At 54.3% G+C, this 17,468-nt stretch overlaps 5 protein-coding genes across 5 annotated transcripts; 2 read left to right on the top strand and 3 right to left on the bottom strand.

Moving 5' to 3' along the window:
• Positions 1-274: 274 nt before the first annotated feature.
• On the top strand, positions 275-2,194 carry CkaCkLH20_06305 (t-complex protein 1 subunit epsilon; the record flags this gene model as incomplete). The annotated part of the gene is made up of 5 exons (XM_038889022.1): positions 275-341; positions 395-412; positions 468-516; positions 569-1,685; positions 1,733-2,194. The coding sequence occupies 5 exons, from the start codon at positions 275-277 to the stop codon at positions 2,192-2,194; spliced, it is 1,713 nt and encodes a 570-aa protein (XP_038745823.1).
• A 192-nt stretch (positions 2,195-2,386) lies between these two features.
• CkaCkLH20_06304 (phosphoglycerate mutase family protein) lies at positions 2,387-3,212 on the bottom strand (the record flags this gene model as incomplete). Its single annotated transcript, XM_038889021.1, has 2 exons — positions 2,387-2,607; positions 2,669-3,212. 2 exons carry the CDS (start codon positions 3,210-3,212, stop codon positions 2,387-2,389), a joined length of 765 nt encoding a protein of 254 aa, XP_038745822.1.
• Positions 3,213-4,289: 1,077 nt separating this feature from the next.
• Positions 4,290-5,385, bottom strand: CkaCkLH20_06303 (uncharacterized protein; the record flags this gene model as incomplete). The annotated part of the gene is made up of 5 exons (XM_038889020.1): positions 4,290-4,712; positions 4,909-4,975; positions 5,025-5,055; positions 5,147-5,266; positions 5,325-5,385. 5 exons carry the CDS (start codon positions 5,383-5,385, stop codon positions 4,290-4,292), a joined length of 702 nt encoding a protein of 233 aa, XP_038745821.1.
• A 2,693-nt stretch (positions 5,386-8,078) lies between these two features.
• Positions 8,079-10,420, bottom strand: CkaCkLH20_06302 (uncharacterized protein; the record flags this gene model as incomplete). Its single annotated transcript, XM_038889019.1, has 5 exons — positions 8,079-8,926; positions 8,979-9,771; positions 9,822-10,106; positions 10,164-10,296; positions 10,347-10,420. 5 exons carry the CDS (start codon positions 10,418-10,420, stop codon positions 8,079-8,081), a joined length of 2,133 nt encoding a protein of 710 aa, XP_038745820.1.
• Positions 10,421-12,099: 1,679 nt separating this feature from the next.
• Positions 12,100-15,369, top strand: CkaCkLH20_06301 (ubiquitin carboxyl-terminal hydrolase; the record flags this gene model as incomplete). Its single annotated transcript, XM_038889018.1, has 2 exons — positions 12,100-14,400; positions 14,449-15,369. 2 exons carry the CDS (start codon positions 12,100-12,102, stop codon positions 15,367-15,369), a joined length of 3,222 nt encoding a protein of 1,073 aa, XP_038745819.1.
• Positions 15,370-17,468: the final 2,099 nt, after the last annotated feature.

Here is a 17,468-nt window from a genome sequence, read left to right as displayed (position 1 = left end):
GACGGCACTGCTTGTGCTGGTCATGAAGGTGGGATGCGTGGGGCTTTTGGTCATGGAGGGGCAATGGCGGGGTACCTCACTGCTGTTGCCTTCCATCTTGTCAGGCCTTGCCAGGCGGTGAGTCGCCGGATTATCTCAGCGCCGGCGACCGAAGCTTCTGGTCCCCCAGAATGGCAGGCACCACCAATTATTCAGAAATTTTGGTCCACCAACGACCCGGTCCTTGGAGCTCAACCCCCCTCAACGCACGATACCTCGATTTCCCCGGCGACGCTTGCATTCGAATCGCATTACCAACCCGATTACCCAGCGACGTGCGACAACCTTCACCATGGCGTTGAGTATGTGGCCCAAGCCCCCTGAATTATTGACTACAGCTAACGAAAATGCCTAGACCTGGATATGGCCAACGGTAAGCGGTATACCGATCCGGAGCTTCGAATTCATATTAACGAAACATTGCGTAGCGGTCGTGACGAAGGACGAGCAAGGTCGTCCCTTCATTGTCGTCAGAGAGTATGCGGTGCACCTCATGCAGAAAAAGGAGGTCATAGCTGACAACCCGCAGTCAGGGAAAGAAGAAGAGGCAATATGGCAACGAAGCTGTCAAGAACCACATTCTCGCCGCCCGTACGGTTGCAAACATCGTCAAGACCTCCCTGGGCCCCCGCGGTCTCGACAAGATCCTCATCTCCCCCGATGGAGACATCACAGTGACGAACGACGGTGCCACGATTCTGCAACAGATGGAGATCTCCAACCACGTCGCCAAGCTGCTGGTAGAACTGTCCAAGTCGCAGGATGACGAGATTGGTGACGGTACGACTGGTGTTGTTGTCCTTGCCGGTGCCCTGCTCGAACAGGCGGCGGAGCTTATCGACAAGGGAATCCACCCTATCCGTATCGCCGACGGATACGACCAGGCTTGCGACATCGCCGTATCGGAGCTCGACAAGATTTCGGACACCATCGAGTTCACAAAGGAGAACACAGAAAACCTGTTGAAGGTGGCACGGACAAGTTTGGGCAGCAAGATCGTCTCCAAGGCGCACGACCAGTTCTCCAAGATCGCGGTGGATGCCGTCCTCTCCGTTGCCGACCTGGAGCGGAAAGACGTCGACTTCGAGCTTATTAAGGTCGACGGCAAGGTTGGAGGAGCTCTCGAGGATACTATGCTCGTCAAGGGTGTCATTATCGACAAGGACTTCTCTCACCCCCAGATGCCCTCGGAGGTCAAGGATGCCAAGATCGCCATCCTTACCTGCGCCTTCGAGCCCCCTAAGCCCAAGACTAAGCACAGACTCGACATCACCAGCGTCGAGGAGTTCAAGAAGCTGCAAAGCTACGAGCGTGAGAAGTTTATCGAGATGATTCAGCAGATCAAGGACGCCGGTGCCAACCTGGCTCTCTGCCAGTGGGGTTTCGACGACGAGGCGAACCACTTGCTGCTCCAGAACGGCCTCCCTGCCGTGAGGTGGGTTGGTGGCCCCGAGATCGAGCTGGTGGCTATCGCGACAAACGGCCGCATTGTGCCCCGGTTTGAGGACCTCAAGCCTGAGAAGCTTGGTACCGCTGGTCGCGTCAGAGAGATGACCTTCGGTACGACAAGAGAGAAGATGCTGGTTATTGAGGAGTGCGCCAACACTCGTGCGGTGACTGTCTTCGTCCGCGGTAGCAACAAGATGGTAAGGCTTCCGTACCACTGAGAATGTACTTGACTAACACGCTCCAGATCATCGACGAGGCCAAGCGCTCTCTCCACGACGCCCTGTGCGTTGTTCGCAACCTGGTTAGAGATAACCGTGTTGTCTACGGTGGTGGTGCTGCCGAGATTGCCTGCTCTTTGGCTGTCGAGGACGCTGCCGTCAAGACCCCCGGTCTGGAGCAGTACGCCATGCGTGCCTTCTCCGAGGCCCTGGACTCTGTTCCCATGGCCCTGGCCGAAAACAGCGGTCTGAACCCTATCGCTACGCTGGCGGAGGTGAAGAGCCAGCAGGTCAAGGCCGGTCCCTCTGGCCGCGGAAAGCTCGGCGTCGACTGCATGAACCGCGGCAACAACGACATGAAGGACGCCTTCGTCATCGACCCCCTTATTAGCAAGAGACAGCAGCTCATGCTGGCCACGCAATTATGCCGCATGGTGCTGAAGGTGAACAACGTCATCATTGCCGGATCTGGCGAGGAGGACTTTTAAAGAATAAAAGTAAAAATGATGATGAATGGAAAAAAGGTTCTAGACGGGTCTGTGGTTTTTGGGATTATACCAAGCTTTTTACTATGCAAATAGAGCGGCCCTGATGTCGAGACCAATGCCAGTCCTCGATTCCCCAAACGCATGTTCTATGTTCGTCTATTGATGCCTTCTAACGTGTCTAGTCTAAGATATTCATTGCATCCAGCCGCGTTCCTTGGAGTACTTGAGGTACGGCTCCATGTCTCTGTAGAAGACGCGCTGCAGCTCGGCCTGCTGTTCAGGAGTGGGACGAGTGTTCTCGCCCTGGCGGCGCTTCCAGCTCTCCTGGGTCTCGGTCAAAAGTGCCTTCTCATCCTTGCCGGTGCTGTCGACGAAGTTGTATGATCTGAACTCAGTGTTCGCCCAACCAGTCGCTGCATGCATGTCAGCAAATCTCATGATCTCTCTCTCACACGCATAAAGACGAAAACGTACCTTTCCCAGCCTCGATACCATGGAAATCGTTCGTCAAAAAGTGCAAGAACCCTCCGTGCGTGACAACGACGACATGCGCATCCCCTTGAACATCCCCCACAAGCTCCCTCAGAGCCCTCCTCGCCTCCGCCGCCCTCACCTCCAGCTTCGCCAGCGTCGGCTCCCACCTGCTCTCGGGGCTTTGCTTGTCCGTCCAGTCGTCCGGGACCCTGCTGAAGTCGACCTTGCCCTCGAACTCGCCCGCGATCTCCGAGACGGCGGACCCCGTGTCGCACGGCGCGTCGGAGACCTCCTGGACCTCGGGGAGCGCGATCACCTTGGGCCCGCCCTCGGTGCCGAAGCCGAGGAGGCAGGTGTGCAGGGTGCGGCGCAGGGGGCTGGCGACGAGGTGGGTGAGCTCGGAGTGGTGGGGGAAGGCGGAGCGGAGGCGGGCGCATTGCTCCTTGCCCAGGTCTGTGAGGAGGGGGTCGCGAATGGCCTCGTTTTCGACGCAGAGGTTGTGGAAGCCCTGCGCGTGGCGGACGAGGTGGACTTGGACGACCATTTTGGATGATGCTGGTGACGATGCTGGTCTGAGAGGTTCTAAGAATGAGACGAGCGGGCCTCTCTGTCTATGAAGGTTGATATGAGACAGAAAATGAGAGAGAGTGAGACAGGCGGGGTAAACAAAACCGGTTGGTGATGCAGCCGTAAAAGTTACCAAATAAAACGCCCGCAAGATGCAAGATGTAAGAAAAAGATGCGAGATGTGGTCTACTTGTTCACAATGGCAACTCCGGTGCTCGGTGTGGAGGAAAAGCCGTGATTCACGATCCAATTATAAAAGCACGCGGTCTCAAGACAACTACGTAATGGGCTCCTGCGCTGCGTGCTGCGTCTCGGGAAAATTCCTTGGTTGGGGCGAATGGAAGAGGTACAGTGCCCAAAGTGGATAGACTTCCTACCGGGACGGACGCGGGAGCGACCACGACGTTCCCTCTAGAATGACTCAGAACTGGGTGGACGACGGGCTCCAGGACAGGAAACTGGCAGCGCCGCACGCGAAACAGCGCCAGGAGGAATGGCTCCGCAGCGGCGCCGATGACCGGGGCGAAAGTGGGTCTCGTCCGCCCGGCGTGGTTGGGCCGGAGGCAGAGCGGTGTTGGTAATGGGGGAAGTTGATTTGTTGCCGAACCAATTGCGATTGGCCTGGTTGACTCCGTGGCATACCTCAGTATCATGGCTCAACGTCGTCTGAAGACTTCCACGCGTGGCCGGTTAACTGATTTGGTCCAATATACGCCGGAGTGTGATACCTGTTGGATGGTTTATCGAAATAGATTTGATGCTATTTGTTGACAAATCCTCACTATCCATGACCTTTACGGATCAAGGCTGGTCCAATGATGTGGCTTTCATTCGTAGCAGACCTTCCTGTTTCTCTATTGTGCTATGAATCTCCTTGACCTAAAACCTTCGCCAAAGGCTCTAGAATGAATATAGTCTTAGTACAAGCCAGCAAAATTCCCTCGAAACAAACATGGCTTGTGTGTATAACCCCGTAATGCAACCGGAAGCCTCCCTTTCTCTGCTGTGCACAGAAAACTACCAAGAACAATAACTGATCCCCTACTCCTCGTCATCATCCGACGACATTCTCCCAGTCCTTCTTCTCTGCTTCGGGCTTCGCAGGTGCCTCGCACTCTTCATCCGAAGACTCCTCAACAATCGGAGTTTCCTTCACTGGTGGTGCCTCCGTAGTCGCCGGTGTCTCATGACTATCAGCAATGGCCGCATTCTTTCTTCCGAGCTTGCTTTTCTCCAGTGCTTTCTGCTTCTTGCTGTTCACATGCTTCGTTATGTTTGCTTGTGCAGCCAAGCGAGCGCGGAGCGGAGCCTGTCGATGAAACGGCGTAGAAGGGTCCGGCTGCGGAAGAGCTTCGCTGATACCTTGCTGGGAAGCAAGTCTTGACGCATTGGCACGTTCCTGTTTGCCTCGCTCGTATTCTGCCTCTCCCCAAGCAGACATTTCACGGGCCAGCTTCACTTCATTTGCGGCGCGTCTCTGTGAGTCATAACGAGTCAGTAAGCGGTTCGATGACAGTGTAAAAGGAGAAGGAAATCAATGGGTAACAGCGGCGCGAAGGCTGCTTTAGGAGCGGCCCTGGGCAATGCACTGGGGATTGGAGCGCCATGTTGGTAAAGGAAAAGCCATCTAGGAAACGAAGGACCCAGGAGGAGGGGGAAAAGATGCATCTTACCGCGAAGTCTGCCGGACCAAGAGTCTCGAAGGGGACACTCCAATCCTCTTCTTGGATCTCGCGATGCCTGTACTTGCATCAGTACCGCGTCTGTGTTCCGGGGGTCGACTACTTACTTGCTACCCGGAAAGTGTTTTGACTCATGATCTAACGATGGAATTTCGTTAGAGAAACCATTCTAACTCTTATCTTGAGAGTGACATGGACTTGGAGGTGGGTGTTGTAGGCTTCAACTTACTCGGGGCCTCTGGCGCAGGCTCAAGCTTCTCCTTCTCCTCCTCCTCGTCGTCGTCATCGTCATCATCGTCGGATGGCGACAGCTCTCTGAGATGCGCATTTTCCGCGAATGCCTTAGCTCCTACACTCAATTGTAAGCTTGTGGATTGTATGAAGAAACACAATGTGCTGGAACTTACTGAGCCTTGCGTACGTCCCGGGAGGCTCCGGCTCTGCGAGCAGGAGGACGCCGCGATTCATTGTTGCGGATTGTTTGTATGTTTGCGCTGGTTTCTCGAGAATTCTCGAAGAAGAAAGCAGAGAGACCTTAAAAATAGGTGCGCCAGGAAGTGCCTAATCCCTTTTCGGAAAATCGAAGATGTGCAATGGTGAAGTGAAGTAAAGTCGAGAGGGCAACGGCTCTTGCCTTTTATAACCACCTACCTTACTTTCAGCTGCTCCCTGGCGACCAAATGCAGACGTCAGTTATGTGGCACAAATTTATTTTCTTTGAATGTGACGGAAACATTACTTTGATACATTGAAGCAATCAAGCTGTTGGCAAAGAAATCAAGTAAGGGGGAAAAAAATCAAACAGTCCATAATAAAGACCACCTACATCATGGTGAGGCCTTCACCTCCCCTCCAGCCACAACGAAGTTTATCGTTGAATCTCCTGCATCTATATATACACACAGCTCCTCTTACAGGCTGTAATTTCGTACTTGATCACACCTAGCCAGCCCCAAAACTTCAGCGCAAAGAACCAAAGCGATCATGTACCGATTCAACGGCGTCCCGGTCCTGGTACGACCAGAATCTCCCACCTTCTACGAAAGAATCAGTAGGTCCTCACACTAGACACAATCACCGCATGAATGACCACTGATGCAAAATGCAGGACGCGAAGCCTTCGCCAAAGCCAAGGATCTCGAGACGGGAGACGATGCAATGATGCTTCAGGTTCTAACGATTGGTACCAGCAGTTAAAGCCGTAGGAGCCCTCATCAGTCCAGATACACATCAACGGCCGAGTTCTCCCATGAGTGATACAAATCAACTTTTCCACCCCAAGTCTTCCAAGTCTCCTCATCGTATAAATCCACGCCTGTTATCCCTCGAAGCTGTCTTGACACACGCAACCTCTATACATCATGTTTACCATGTGTTGGGTGGTTGATTTGATGCGAACGCCATTTGATATGACTGGCCAAAAACACGCCCTCCGCTGCTGCATGGCACGTCACGCGCAGTTGGCCTCGACTCAATAAAAGTAATACTCCCAACAAATACGCAAGAAACAAGGATGAAGGAGCACGACGACTGACTTCACGATAGATTCGGTCTCCTGTATTGCGAGACGGCATCAAGTGTGAGAAACAGAAGCTGATATGAGACCTCTGAATGGGTGATATTCACATCACGCCAACCTGCACTGGGCATTATCTTGAAGAGGCTCATCATATTGTCGCGAGGAGATTTATTAAACATAACCTCTGATCCTCTCTGACAAATCAACCGTCATCTTCTTGATCATTACGCTGTGAACAAGAACAGATTTCAGATGGGCATGACGCCGGAGGATTCGTGCATGTCACGGAACCCGTCTACGTGGTACCCATCCAGCCGAATGGGTGTCTGCGTATTACCGGCCCGAAGCTGCCCATCAGCGAAAGTTTTCTTATAAGTATGGCTGCACGCTAACATTCTTCGAGAGAGAACCGCCAAGATGCTCCGATGTGTGTGACACCTGCGATTCTATCCATGGAGGCACCGTCTCCTTCCCTGCAGCCCCCGAAGTCCCGTCTCTACAATCAACACATCCCACGCTCGACCTCAACTCAATGCAGATAGAAATACTCCAACCAATACGCAGCAGATCTCGAAGAAAGACGACGACGAAAGACAGTGCCTCCGTTCAGCGTGAGGACTGAACTCTCCGCAACTGGCGCAAGTACTCTTGGACTCCATCAATAGTGAATTCCAAAATGAATAACCTCTATACATTCCTGAGACCCAGGACAAGACGTGGCGTCAGTCCTGTCACCAGAAGAACACGGATAGCAAGAAATCTTGGCTGACTTGAATGTTGAGTCCCCGTCGCCAAGCAATATATAGTGGTATGAGAGTCAAAGACTCCAGCGTGGCATGAACAGGTTATATAAACCACGGACTGCTCTTCATATCTGAAGGCGAGGAAATGTGTGAGATCCATTTGGATTTTTTCCCCTGCTCAGTTCGACAAGCCTTGCACTCCATTCTCTCTCTCATCCAGTAGCCAGCACCCACCCAGACGCGCAGATTCTCAACTACCGCCGTCCCCCGCCGAATACACCCCCAGTCATAACCAAGAAACAGGGATGGAGGACAAGAGAGAACACCGGAAAAACAAGCACGGCCAAATTACGAACCAATCTGTGAACCACCGTACCAAACCAATCAGGCTGTCTAGAAGGATGTCAAGGATACGCACGCACCTTTATATCAGGGCCGGCGTTGAACAGACTTGGTGAACAAGTAGCGTTCGTGTATTTATCTTGACTGTCGCTGCTATTCTCTCGTCGCTGCTATCCACCTCGTCATCTTGGTGTCTTGACAGCCGATGCGGTCATTCCCCAGGGTGACCGGTTTTGGTGTCAAAGATGCCACAGGTATCGTTCATGTTGAAAGGGCGGCACAGTACTAAGTAACACAAAAGAACAATCAATCGAAAACGATCAGGTGGGAGATATTAATAGTCTTTGTTAACTCCATCAACTCGGTCACATGTACATCACGGATTATTGTCCTCGGTGCGCCAGTCAAGGGATGCGGAAGTGTCCAACAAAGATATCATTTTACAGCTCATTCTCAAGTCCGAAGATGCAAATTATTCGGCTTGCCCCTCGTGACCCTGAAACGCCGAAAACCCATGAAGTTGACCTGCATGCATCCAGACCGTCCCCTTCCTTCTCTTAAAGGTCAATTAGACTCTCCTCCACTGCCGGCTGCTTGGGTGCGTGCTGTGGCGCGTTCGGGAACGATTCCTGGGTGTAGCCGCTGTTGTACTGGCCCTGCCACTGCTGCTGGGGTGGCGCTGATTGCTGCGGTTGTGACGGCTGCCAGTAGCTCTGCTGTTGAGGCGGAGGTTGGTGTTGTTGCGTAGGCTGAGCTGGCTGGGCAGGTGCTTGGACGGGTGTCTGCTGGTGAGACACGGGCTGTCTGTATTGCATTGATTGCTGAAGATTGGGGTACGGAGAGGGGTTTGGGTCTGCGGTAGGCGGAGCGGAAGGGGGTGCGCTAGGCTGTTGGGGATTGAAGTAGTAAGAAGCATTTGGGTCGGTGGAGGGTGTCCCCGCGGGCTGTCCAGATTGGTTCTGGTGATTCACCGGAGGTGCAGGCTCGCTGGGATACGATGGTTGCTGTGCGTACTGCTCAGGGGCAGGAGGAGCGCCGCCGCTTCTCCAGCTATCTGTTCGTTGAGGTTCCTGGTGAGGATACGCGCCTCCCGGAGGACCGGAAATGGTAGCGCGTTTATCAAAGGTGGCATATTGAGGTTGGGGAGTGTGTTGTCCATGCTGGTAAGCCTGAGGAGGCGGCGCATGGGCGTAATCCATCCGCTCGCCAGTATAAAAGCTCTCCGCATGGCCAGGCGCACTCGCTTGGAGAGAGGGATAAGATCCAGTGGACTGGCGATGGGAAGGGAGATTGTAGCCGCCTCCTATAGCGTGTTGGTTGTAGGCTTTAGAGAGACGCTCCTCCAGCATACGGTCGTAATATCGAACGACAGTAGAAAGTTTGGCATGGAGATCCAGTAGAGTGTCTGGGATTCGTTAGCAACAGCACCTAGTCGAATGACACAGACTTGCTCGTACCGTGTTTGCTCATAGTCTCTCCGTAAGTGCGGGCCAGCTTCGGTCGCAAAGTACCAATACTGTCGTAGAGCTCCTGAATCTGCGGCTCTCGAAGAATAGTGCCAGGAGGCTGAGTCTGCAATCGGTCGACGAGAGTGGCGAACAAGTTGATGTTCTCGGCCTCAACCGGGGTAAGCTCGTAGTCGTTCTTGGGCAATGAGAAGTGTTGCGTCGATGACGGTCCAGCGCTTGACGTCTGCTCCTTCAAGACCGCCGCGTGCCTCTGCTTCTGCTCCTCCATATCGGCTAGCGAAGCGGCAATCGCGGCCTTGAGATCGGCGTCCTCTTCTTCCGCGCCGTTGGTCGGAGCAGCTGTAGAGTTACCGTTGACTTGAGCGCCCGAAGGGCCGTTCGCAGTGGGAGGCACATAACCCTTAGAGTAGTTCTTGACCTCCTCCAAGCTCATGGCCAGGGCCTTCTTTAGGTCCTCGTCAAAGGCGTCGTCGACGCGCGCATTCCGCGGCTGCATGGCAGACGTACTGCGAGTCTTGTAAGGGTATGTGGGAGATCGGTCTTGGGTAAGTGGCGGGGGCGCGCCTCCCTTGGAACCGGACGATTTGTCCGTGAGCTTCGCGTGGCAGCCATCGTCGACACGAACAGCCTGCAGGATGCCGAGGTGAGGGAGGGGGATCGACTTGGCGGAGCACTGCTGGTCGAAGCAGTTACCGCAGTTTCGGCAGTGGTGCTTTCGGTTCGTGAAGGTGAAGGGAGTACGGCATCGCATGCAGACATCTGAATCGACCCATTCCGGGGGCTGAGGTTTGTCAGCTTGTGTGATTGTGGGCAGTCAGACGAGAAACCTACCGCGCTGCTGTCGATCATGCTCCTGGAGACGGTGACTCTGGGAGGGAAGTGGTGGCCTTCTCTCTGCAACGTCTTGTAGACCTCTCCGATGTATCCAAGTTCGTGGCGGCCCTCAGTAGCGGCAGCCCAGGACTGTATCAACTCGAGGATCTTCTGCTTGACTTCGTGATTGACGGCGGCGGGACCGACGGCTTTGAGGAGGGAGGTCAGGTTGTCCATAAACTCTCGGGAGGCGATCTCGGCGAGGAAGTGGGTGCCGCCATTCTTGACGCACGTGTCGGTAAGCTGCCATCCAGGTTAGCATAGTGGTACAGGAGCAGGCAACAGCGAAAGCATGCATACGTTAAGGGCGCTCAGCTGGGTGTTTGGGTTCTTGTTGCCGATGCGCCTTTTGAGGGAGCGCATGGCCTCCTTGGGCTGAACCGTCTTTGATCTAATGACATCAGAGATCTCGAGGTTCAAGGCAATATCTTCCCTGTTGCACGATTAGAAGCGAACATTTGGATGGTTGACGAGGGGTCGCACAAGCTGCTGCTGGTCGCTTTCTCGATCTGCTCATCCAGGGCCGTGTTGGCCGAGCTAGACCACCAGCCCATCATCTTGAAGGCTGAGGACTTGGGATCGGCGGGGAGGTGGAAACAAACGAGCGTATCTCGATGGTGGTATGTTGGGTATGTATGCGTGGAGGTAGGCGGTTCGTATGCGGTTGCGGTCGCGATGGGGACCTTTTGGGATTACGAAGCGTTGGTCGAAATGATTGCGCGTAGGGATATTGATGGAAAACGGCGGAGGGAAGCCTGGAGTGCGTGTCTTGTCGGCTGGGCTAGATGCAGCAGGTCCTTAGCCTTGGGGTCTGAGATGCAGCGACTTGGGAGGAGGCTAGGCCGATTATGTGAGGCACCTAAGGTAGGTAGCTGCAGGCAGGCTGATGGTGGTGAGATACTTTGGTGGTGGTTACGTTGGCTCAGTGCGAAGCCAGGCCCAGTATGTATTACGGGTACCTAACCTTACTGCGTACTGCGGTACGTATGTGCAGGGATTATACAACCGCTGCTGCCTTTCGGTTTTCAGGCTGTCGTCGCAGACTCGTGGCTGTTGCGGTTCAGGTCCGCTTGGAACATCGCCCTGTGACGAACGGAAATCTCCGCGCTAAACCCAAAAGACCGAGAAAGGACGTGGAAGGGAATGGGAATGGGACGGCTGGGACGGGTTCCCCAGAGATGACGACGTTGGGCAAACTTAGGTGGGGTCCTGTTGTGGCGCATGGATTTGCCAGTTTGCCCAAGATTGCTGCGGGAACTTGGCATTCAGCTTACACTGTATTCTTGCTGATTGCCTTTTCGGAAACTCATGTTCCTGTTCCTTTGGCATTAACCTAACTTTACTCTGGAAAATATCTCATGTATTTTACTTTACACATGAAATAAAGATGTGGACCTATATACTAAAGCGAAGTCATAACATGCCGGTTGTGGCGCCGTGTCGCTGAGTTGTCATTCATCCTTCTCCAATAGAACCTAACCTTGAGGTGACATGCGGATTATCTAAGCAATCCAACATGCTGAGGTGCACCTTAGGGAACCAGCCCGTCCGCCCGCCTTCAGTGTGATACCCTTGAGGGACTGCCCGCCCTGCCCGCCCGTTCCAGGGCCCTGAACCACTGAAGAGGCCGGATGCGTCAGTGATCCCGGCTGTCCTCCAGCACACCTCAGTAAATTGCCAATAGGTACAGAGTAAGGTACCGATCCTCTCGGATCAGATACCGTGACGTCCCCTCAAAACACAGCCGCTACAACGGTACCGTTTCCTCTCCACCATGTCTTGCTGCTGTTGAAACTGTTAGCCACCAGCGACAACGACGACGAGGCTGTCCTTCCACCACACCACGGACCATCTTCCTTTCACAAGATCGTAGCACACCACTCCGTACAGCTTCTTCACTACTTGTCAAAGACGCCCTTTCTTTCCTCCGACCATTCTACTACCGACGCATCCTATTCAGCGAAATCATGCCCAGCACACCCCGTGATTCAGCTGCGAGATAAATCGCCTACTAGAGCGTCATTTCGCCTGCCACTCATGACGAACCCGCCGCCGACTTTCGTTGCCTCCGAGTCCCGTCCTCCGTACATCGACTCTTCCGAATCCCACCACCACCACCACCAACAAGCCCCCGACGAGCTGACAGCGACTTTCTCTGCATACCCCCGAGCAGCCACGTTTGCAACGACATGATCCAACCTTCCAACCCGACCCAAAGACACCACTTCTCCTTCACATGAGTTCGACGGCTCCCTCAGCCACCAGAACCGTCCTCGGCGGCGGCGGCGGCCCGGCCTTATCCAACGGCACCTCCATACACTCCTTCGCCATGGGCGGCGATGGGGGAGCTGCCGGCCGCGGCGGCAAACCCCCGCTACCACATATAGACGACCTCACATCCGCCTCCCCCGACATCGATATGAAACTACCCTTGCGCAAGATCCTCGAGGCGGGCGACCATGCCATGCGACAGGCCGAGACCTGCCGCGACTTCGGCCGACCAGACTTGGCATTTAAGGAATACATCAAGGCCTCCCTCATCGCCATCAGATATGTCCCTCAGCATCCAGATGCTCTGGCCGTCAGGGGCAATCACGGAGACATGAGTCGCATTCACGCAGCTCTCATGAAGAAAATAGAGTCACAGCACGGAATTTTTGAAAAGATCAAGGCCGATATCATTGCCGACAACCAAAGAACTGGAGTCAGACCAACAAATTCGAGACCTTCTTCCACAGTCAACGGAGGTGCGAGCCGACCGATGACACCCCAAGGACAGCCGAGCGCGCCGGTTGCGAGTCCTCCGCGATCCGACGCAGGCACACAGCTCAATGGCTCGCCGTCCGGGAAGCCAAAACCCGCGGTGCAGCCGAAGCCTCAGGCCTTACACGGCAATGCTATACGTTCAAGTGCCGGGCTTGCTGCCATCAAGAGCAAGGCCGCTGAGGACCTGGCAGCCCGCTTCGCCAATCTCAGAGGGCCGGTGGCTTTGCCCGGTCAAGATCCTCGCATACGAACACACCCCTTAGTGCCACCGAGACCAGCGGGGCCGAGAGCCATGCCTGAACCGACCGAGAAACCGAAAGTCGCCGTTGTGACGAGCTTGCCAGATCTCCCCAAGATGCCCGATGCCATCTACAGTCCGGCCAGGGGTACGGTATCGAACGAGGCGGCCTCGCTCCCTTCGAGCACACCGCGCGGCTTGTTCAGCAGGACAGGCTCTTCGGCCACGATAAACACGGTCCTTGCGAACAACAAGTCTTCCGACTACTTCGTCCCAACTCACCCGCAACCCAACGCCGTTCCAGCGCCAGCCAGATCTCATAGCATTTCGATACCCGAGGGCGACTCTATCACAGCCGAAGACCTAATGGGTTTCATTAAAAGGGGTTCGGCTGCCCTTCAAGTCCTAATCATTGATGTTCGAAGCCGAGATGACTTTGACGAAGGTCACATTCTGTCACAGGCCGTCATCTGCATCGAGCCCAATATCCTTTTAAGAGAGAATATTTCAGCCGAACAAATCGCCGAGAGCATGGTGCTCTCTCCGGCCCAGGAGTATCACCATTTCGAGAGGAGGGACGCTTTCGACCTGGTGGTTTTCCACGACCAAGACTCAGACTCCATCCCTCGGTATATGTCTCCCGACATGGATGCCGCTGCGCTCTTGTCACTGCAACGCGCATTGACTTACTTCAACTACGGGAAAGAGCTGAAGAACCCTCCTAAACTGCTCCAGGGAGGTTTGGATGCGTGGACTGACCTGATGGGTCGCGCTGCTCTCGCTACATCTCAGACGGCGGGTGCTGTCCGGGCTCCTCGGGTTCGGTCTCCGTTGAAACCCACCATATCAATTTCCAAGCCGACCAGGAAGTACAAGGTCACGCCGTTGAAGCCCGAAGAAGTCAAGCTGTGGGAGGAGACGCTACACAACGCCGACCTTGAGACTGCGCGTTCTCCTGGCTTTATGCATGTGCGCAGTACGGAGGAGTTCTTGCGGAGATTTCCCGCCGTTTCTACTGAGCAGGAGTCTATGCAGTCACCCGTCAGCCCCGACAGGCCACCCCACAGCTACGGTCAAAACCACGTCGACATCTACTCGGATCTCCCGTCACCGCCCACCCGTCCTGCTCCAGCCGTGCCTCGTCCAAGCTACAGCGGTTTGTCACAGACTCAAGATGATCATGAGGCTCCCCAAGCATTGGCTTTCCCTGCTCAAACACGAAACTTGAAGCAAGGTCCTTTGGCTCGTCCTGACTCTCCTTCTGTCATGGGCGCGGTGAAGGATGGTCCTCATATTACGGGCTTGAATAACCCCGGCGTTTGGTGTTATGCCAATAGCTCCATCCAAGCTCTCCGAATGTCACCTGGATTTGGAAAGGAGTTGGCTTCGTTTGACTGGCAGAACACGTACAAGGTCCCGAAGAAGGCTGATGAAAAGAGCGACCCGCCTCAACTCATGTCACGTATTCTGTCCAACTTGTTCCATTGGTTGGAGTCCGGAAAGTTCGACGTCATGAAAGCGCAGACATTGATGGTAAGTGCCTTTAACCCTATCTGCTCACTCATTACTAACCATTTTCAGGACTACTCCCGATCAGTCTGTGAAAAGAGTCGAATCAAGGAAAAGGGCGATGAGTTTGGTGGTAGCCGACAGCAGGATGCTCAGGAGTTCATGTCATGGCTCATGGCTTACCTCCACGACGAAACCAACATGCGAAGGGACCGCGGGGGAGACGACAACTCAACCATGCCGCAGATGAAAGTCGGCAAGTCAATGCTGCAGGGCGCGTACGAATGGTGGGGACACTACTCGAGGACTAACCAGTCCATCGTCGACAAATACTGGCGAGGTCTGGAACTTTCAACCGTGGTGTGTTCCAGATGTCGCAACAGGACGTACAACTGGGCGACGTTTGACTTCATCTCGATGCCCATCAACGGCGGCACGCAAACCATTGAGGACTGCCTGCGGTCGTACATTGAACCCGAGATCCTCTCCGACTACAAATGCGACACCTGCAACATGAATGTTCAGGGACAAAAGCAGATCGCACTAGCGCGCCTCCCGGAGCTCCTGTGCTTATCCTTCCGCCGTTTCGACTACGACTCCACCATGCAAATACACAAGAAACGCGACATGATCACCTGGGACTTCAACAACCTCAACCTCGACTCCTTCTTCATCCCCCCTGAAGAGAGGAACACCATCGGGCCGCCGCTGGACGAGAAGTTTGAGCTGCCCTTCGACTACGAGTGCTACGCCGTCATCATCCACACCGGAAACAACATCACCAGCGGCCACTACTACGCCTACGTCCGCGAACCCAATAATCCAGACCCCTGCGCCTGGTACCGCATCAGCGACGCCCGCGTCACCCCGGTCCGAATCGATGGGACCGGCAGGGGCGCCGACGCCAGCCGCGATGTGTTTAAGAAAGGCACCAGTGACGTGCCATACTTGGTCTTCTTCCGCAGGAAACAAGGCCGGTCCGCCAGACGATGAAACATTTATGCTGTTGTTGTAATAGAAGCATGGGGAGAGAAAAGAAAAAGGGGGACAGAGATGTACATGTGACGGGAGGGGCAGGTCTTTCTACACACACACATATAGAGCTTTTGCAATGACGGCGTGCGAGTTGCTTGACTGTTTTGTCGTTTTCTTCAAAGCGCTTTTTACCAAAGCATGGCGTCTGGGTTCTTTTTTGGAGGGGATCGTGGAACGTCACGTTGGGGGATGGCTCTCTTCTTTCTCTTCGGATGGTAGTTTTCTTTTTCTTCTCTCTTCGCAATGAGGCCATGACGACATAGTTCTATTGAAATGAGAATCGAATACTCCGTGCTGTCCCGACAATCTTATTGTGTGTCATGGTGGATAGAACGACATGTGTTGGAGCTGTGACTTCACTCGACTTTGCTGTCGAGTCTTCTGATGGTGTGATTGCGCTTGTTGCCTGCTGTTACCAAGTTCTGCCCGTCTTGTATAACGGGACTGGCTACGGAAGACTGGTGGTCATTTCTATCGTTACCATGGAAGACCTGGGATATTTGCGCCGTTTTCGTCGTCCCGAGTACTCACAACATTACCGTCATCCTATAAACAAGCCGCTACAGAGGCTTTGTGTCTTCTTGTTTCTGCACATCAAAGAGGCGTCGTCTCGTGTTGGATAGAGTGCCCTGACGTTATCGTCGTGAGCCCGAGTCTACACAAGTCAGTCACCGATACCATCACTCAACTCACAACCATAACCACATCATGGAAAACCTCCCACAGCGCTTCTCCACCTCCTCTCTCTCCGGGTATTCAATCCGAAACCTCAATGAACGCCTCGAATCGACCGAGCCGCGGATGCCTTCGGACGGACAACAGCGAGAAACGAGAGTAAGGCCGGGGTACTTTTTCCCCCTTCACCGTGCCACATATAGAGGACGACATCCAGTTCCATTGCGGAGGAAGGTCTTGCTAATGTAGTCTACTCAATGTGTACTTATAATTGGAGACTGGGAGATTGACATAGTCGTTGTCCAGAATACCGTGGTAGGTCTTTGCGTCCGCAGCTCAGGGCATGTCCGGGGTTTCCCAACCGTACCTAGTGTCTTCTCCATCTCCGCATCATTTAGTCGGAGAGTCATGCTCCACTCCGGCCCCGAGCGCGGGCGCCCTCTCCGGTATCCGTCTCCATCTCCGTCGCCGCCGGTTTCCCCCTCGTCCACTCGCAGAAAGAGCATCATCCGTCTACGTACCTCATACTCAAATCTCATCTCCGGTGTGTGCAAACTCTCCAAGCTCCGAATGGCCCACGCTCCGAAGACTTTCCCTCCTCCGAATGTCCGCCCTCTATTTCACCCTCCTATCATTCTACTCTCCCTCCGGACCCTCGCACCCTCCGATCACTGCACCCAACAAACCCATGCCAGCCCGAAAACACCACTCCCTCGGGACGGTATGCCATCCACAACCCTCCGTCTCCCCGTCGCGTAATGAAAGAGGCCTCCGCCGGCTTACACTACCACGAATACCCTCACCACCCCCAGAAACCCTAACAGCACGATACATTCTACACCACACAGCCAGAACTCTCTCCAAAGAGCACGAACAAGCTGGCTGCGTAGAACCCGCAGTACCGCCTTCAGAAAACGCATTCCCTCAGGAATTCCCCCCCCTCCCCGCATAACAAGAAACGCCAACACTGCATCGCAGTGCAGTCACCAAAACTCACTTGATCCATCCGCTCCGCCGTCGCTGACTAACTGATTGACTGCTTACATGCGCCCATCCTCCCTCCGGACCGGGTATTTCACATACCGCTGCGTGGCTGAACTTGACACTTCCCCCTTCCCGCAGGATAAACAAAACGGCATCGCATACACATACACATACACATACTCTCGCATCCCATTTACATGAGCCAAGTGACGAGCGAGCATATGCCCGTGGAAAAAATCCTTTCTACGTACACACCTAAAACTTCACTACCCGGACGTCCATCGACCCTTTAGCCCCGGGACAGATAACGTCTACCGTAAGCCACATTTTCGTCCGCGCGCGCGCCTGACGCTAGGATACCACCGAGATTCGGGTGGGGGGGGGGGGGGGACGAAGCC

The sequence above is a fragment of the Colletotrichum karsti genome (assembly GCF_011947395.1).
Source record: "Colletotrichum karsti strain CkLH20 chromosome Unknown Scaffold18, whole genome shotgun sequence".
NCBI lineage: Eukaryota > Fungi > Ascomycota > Sordariomycetes > Glomerellales > Glomerellaceae > Colletotrichum > Colletotrichum karsti.
This window is presented reverse-complemented; position numbering and strand designations above follow the sequence as displayed.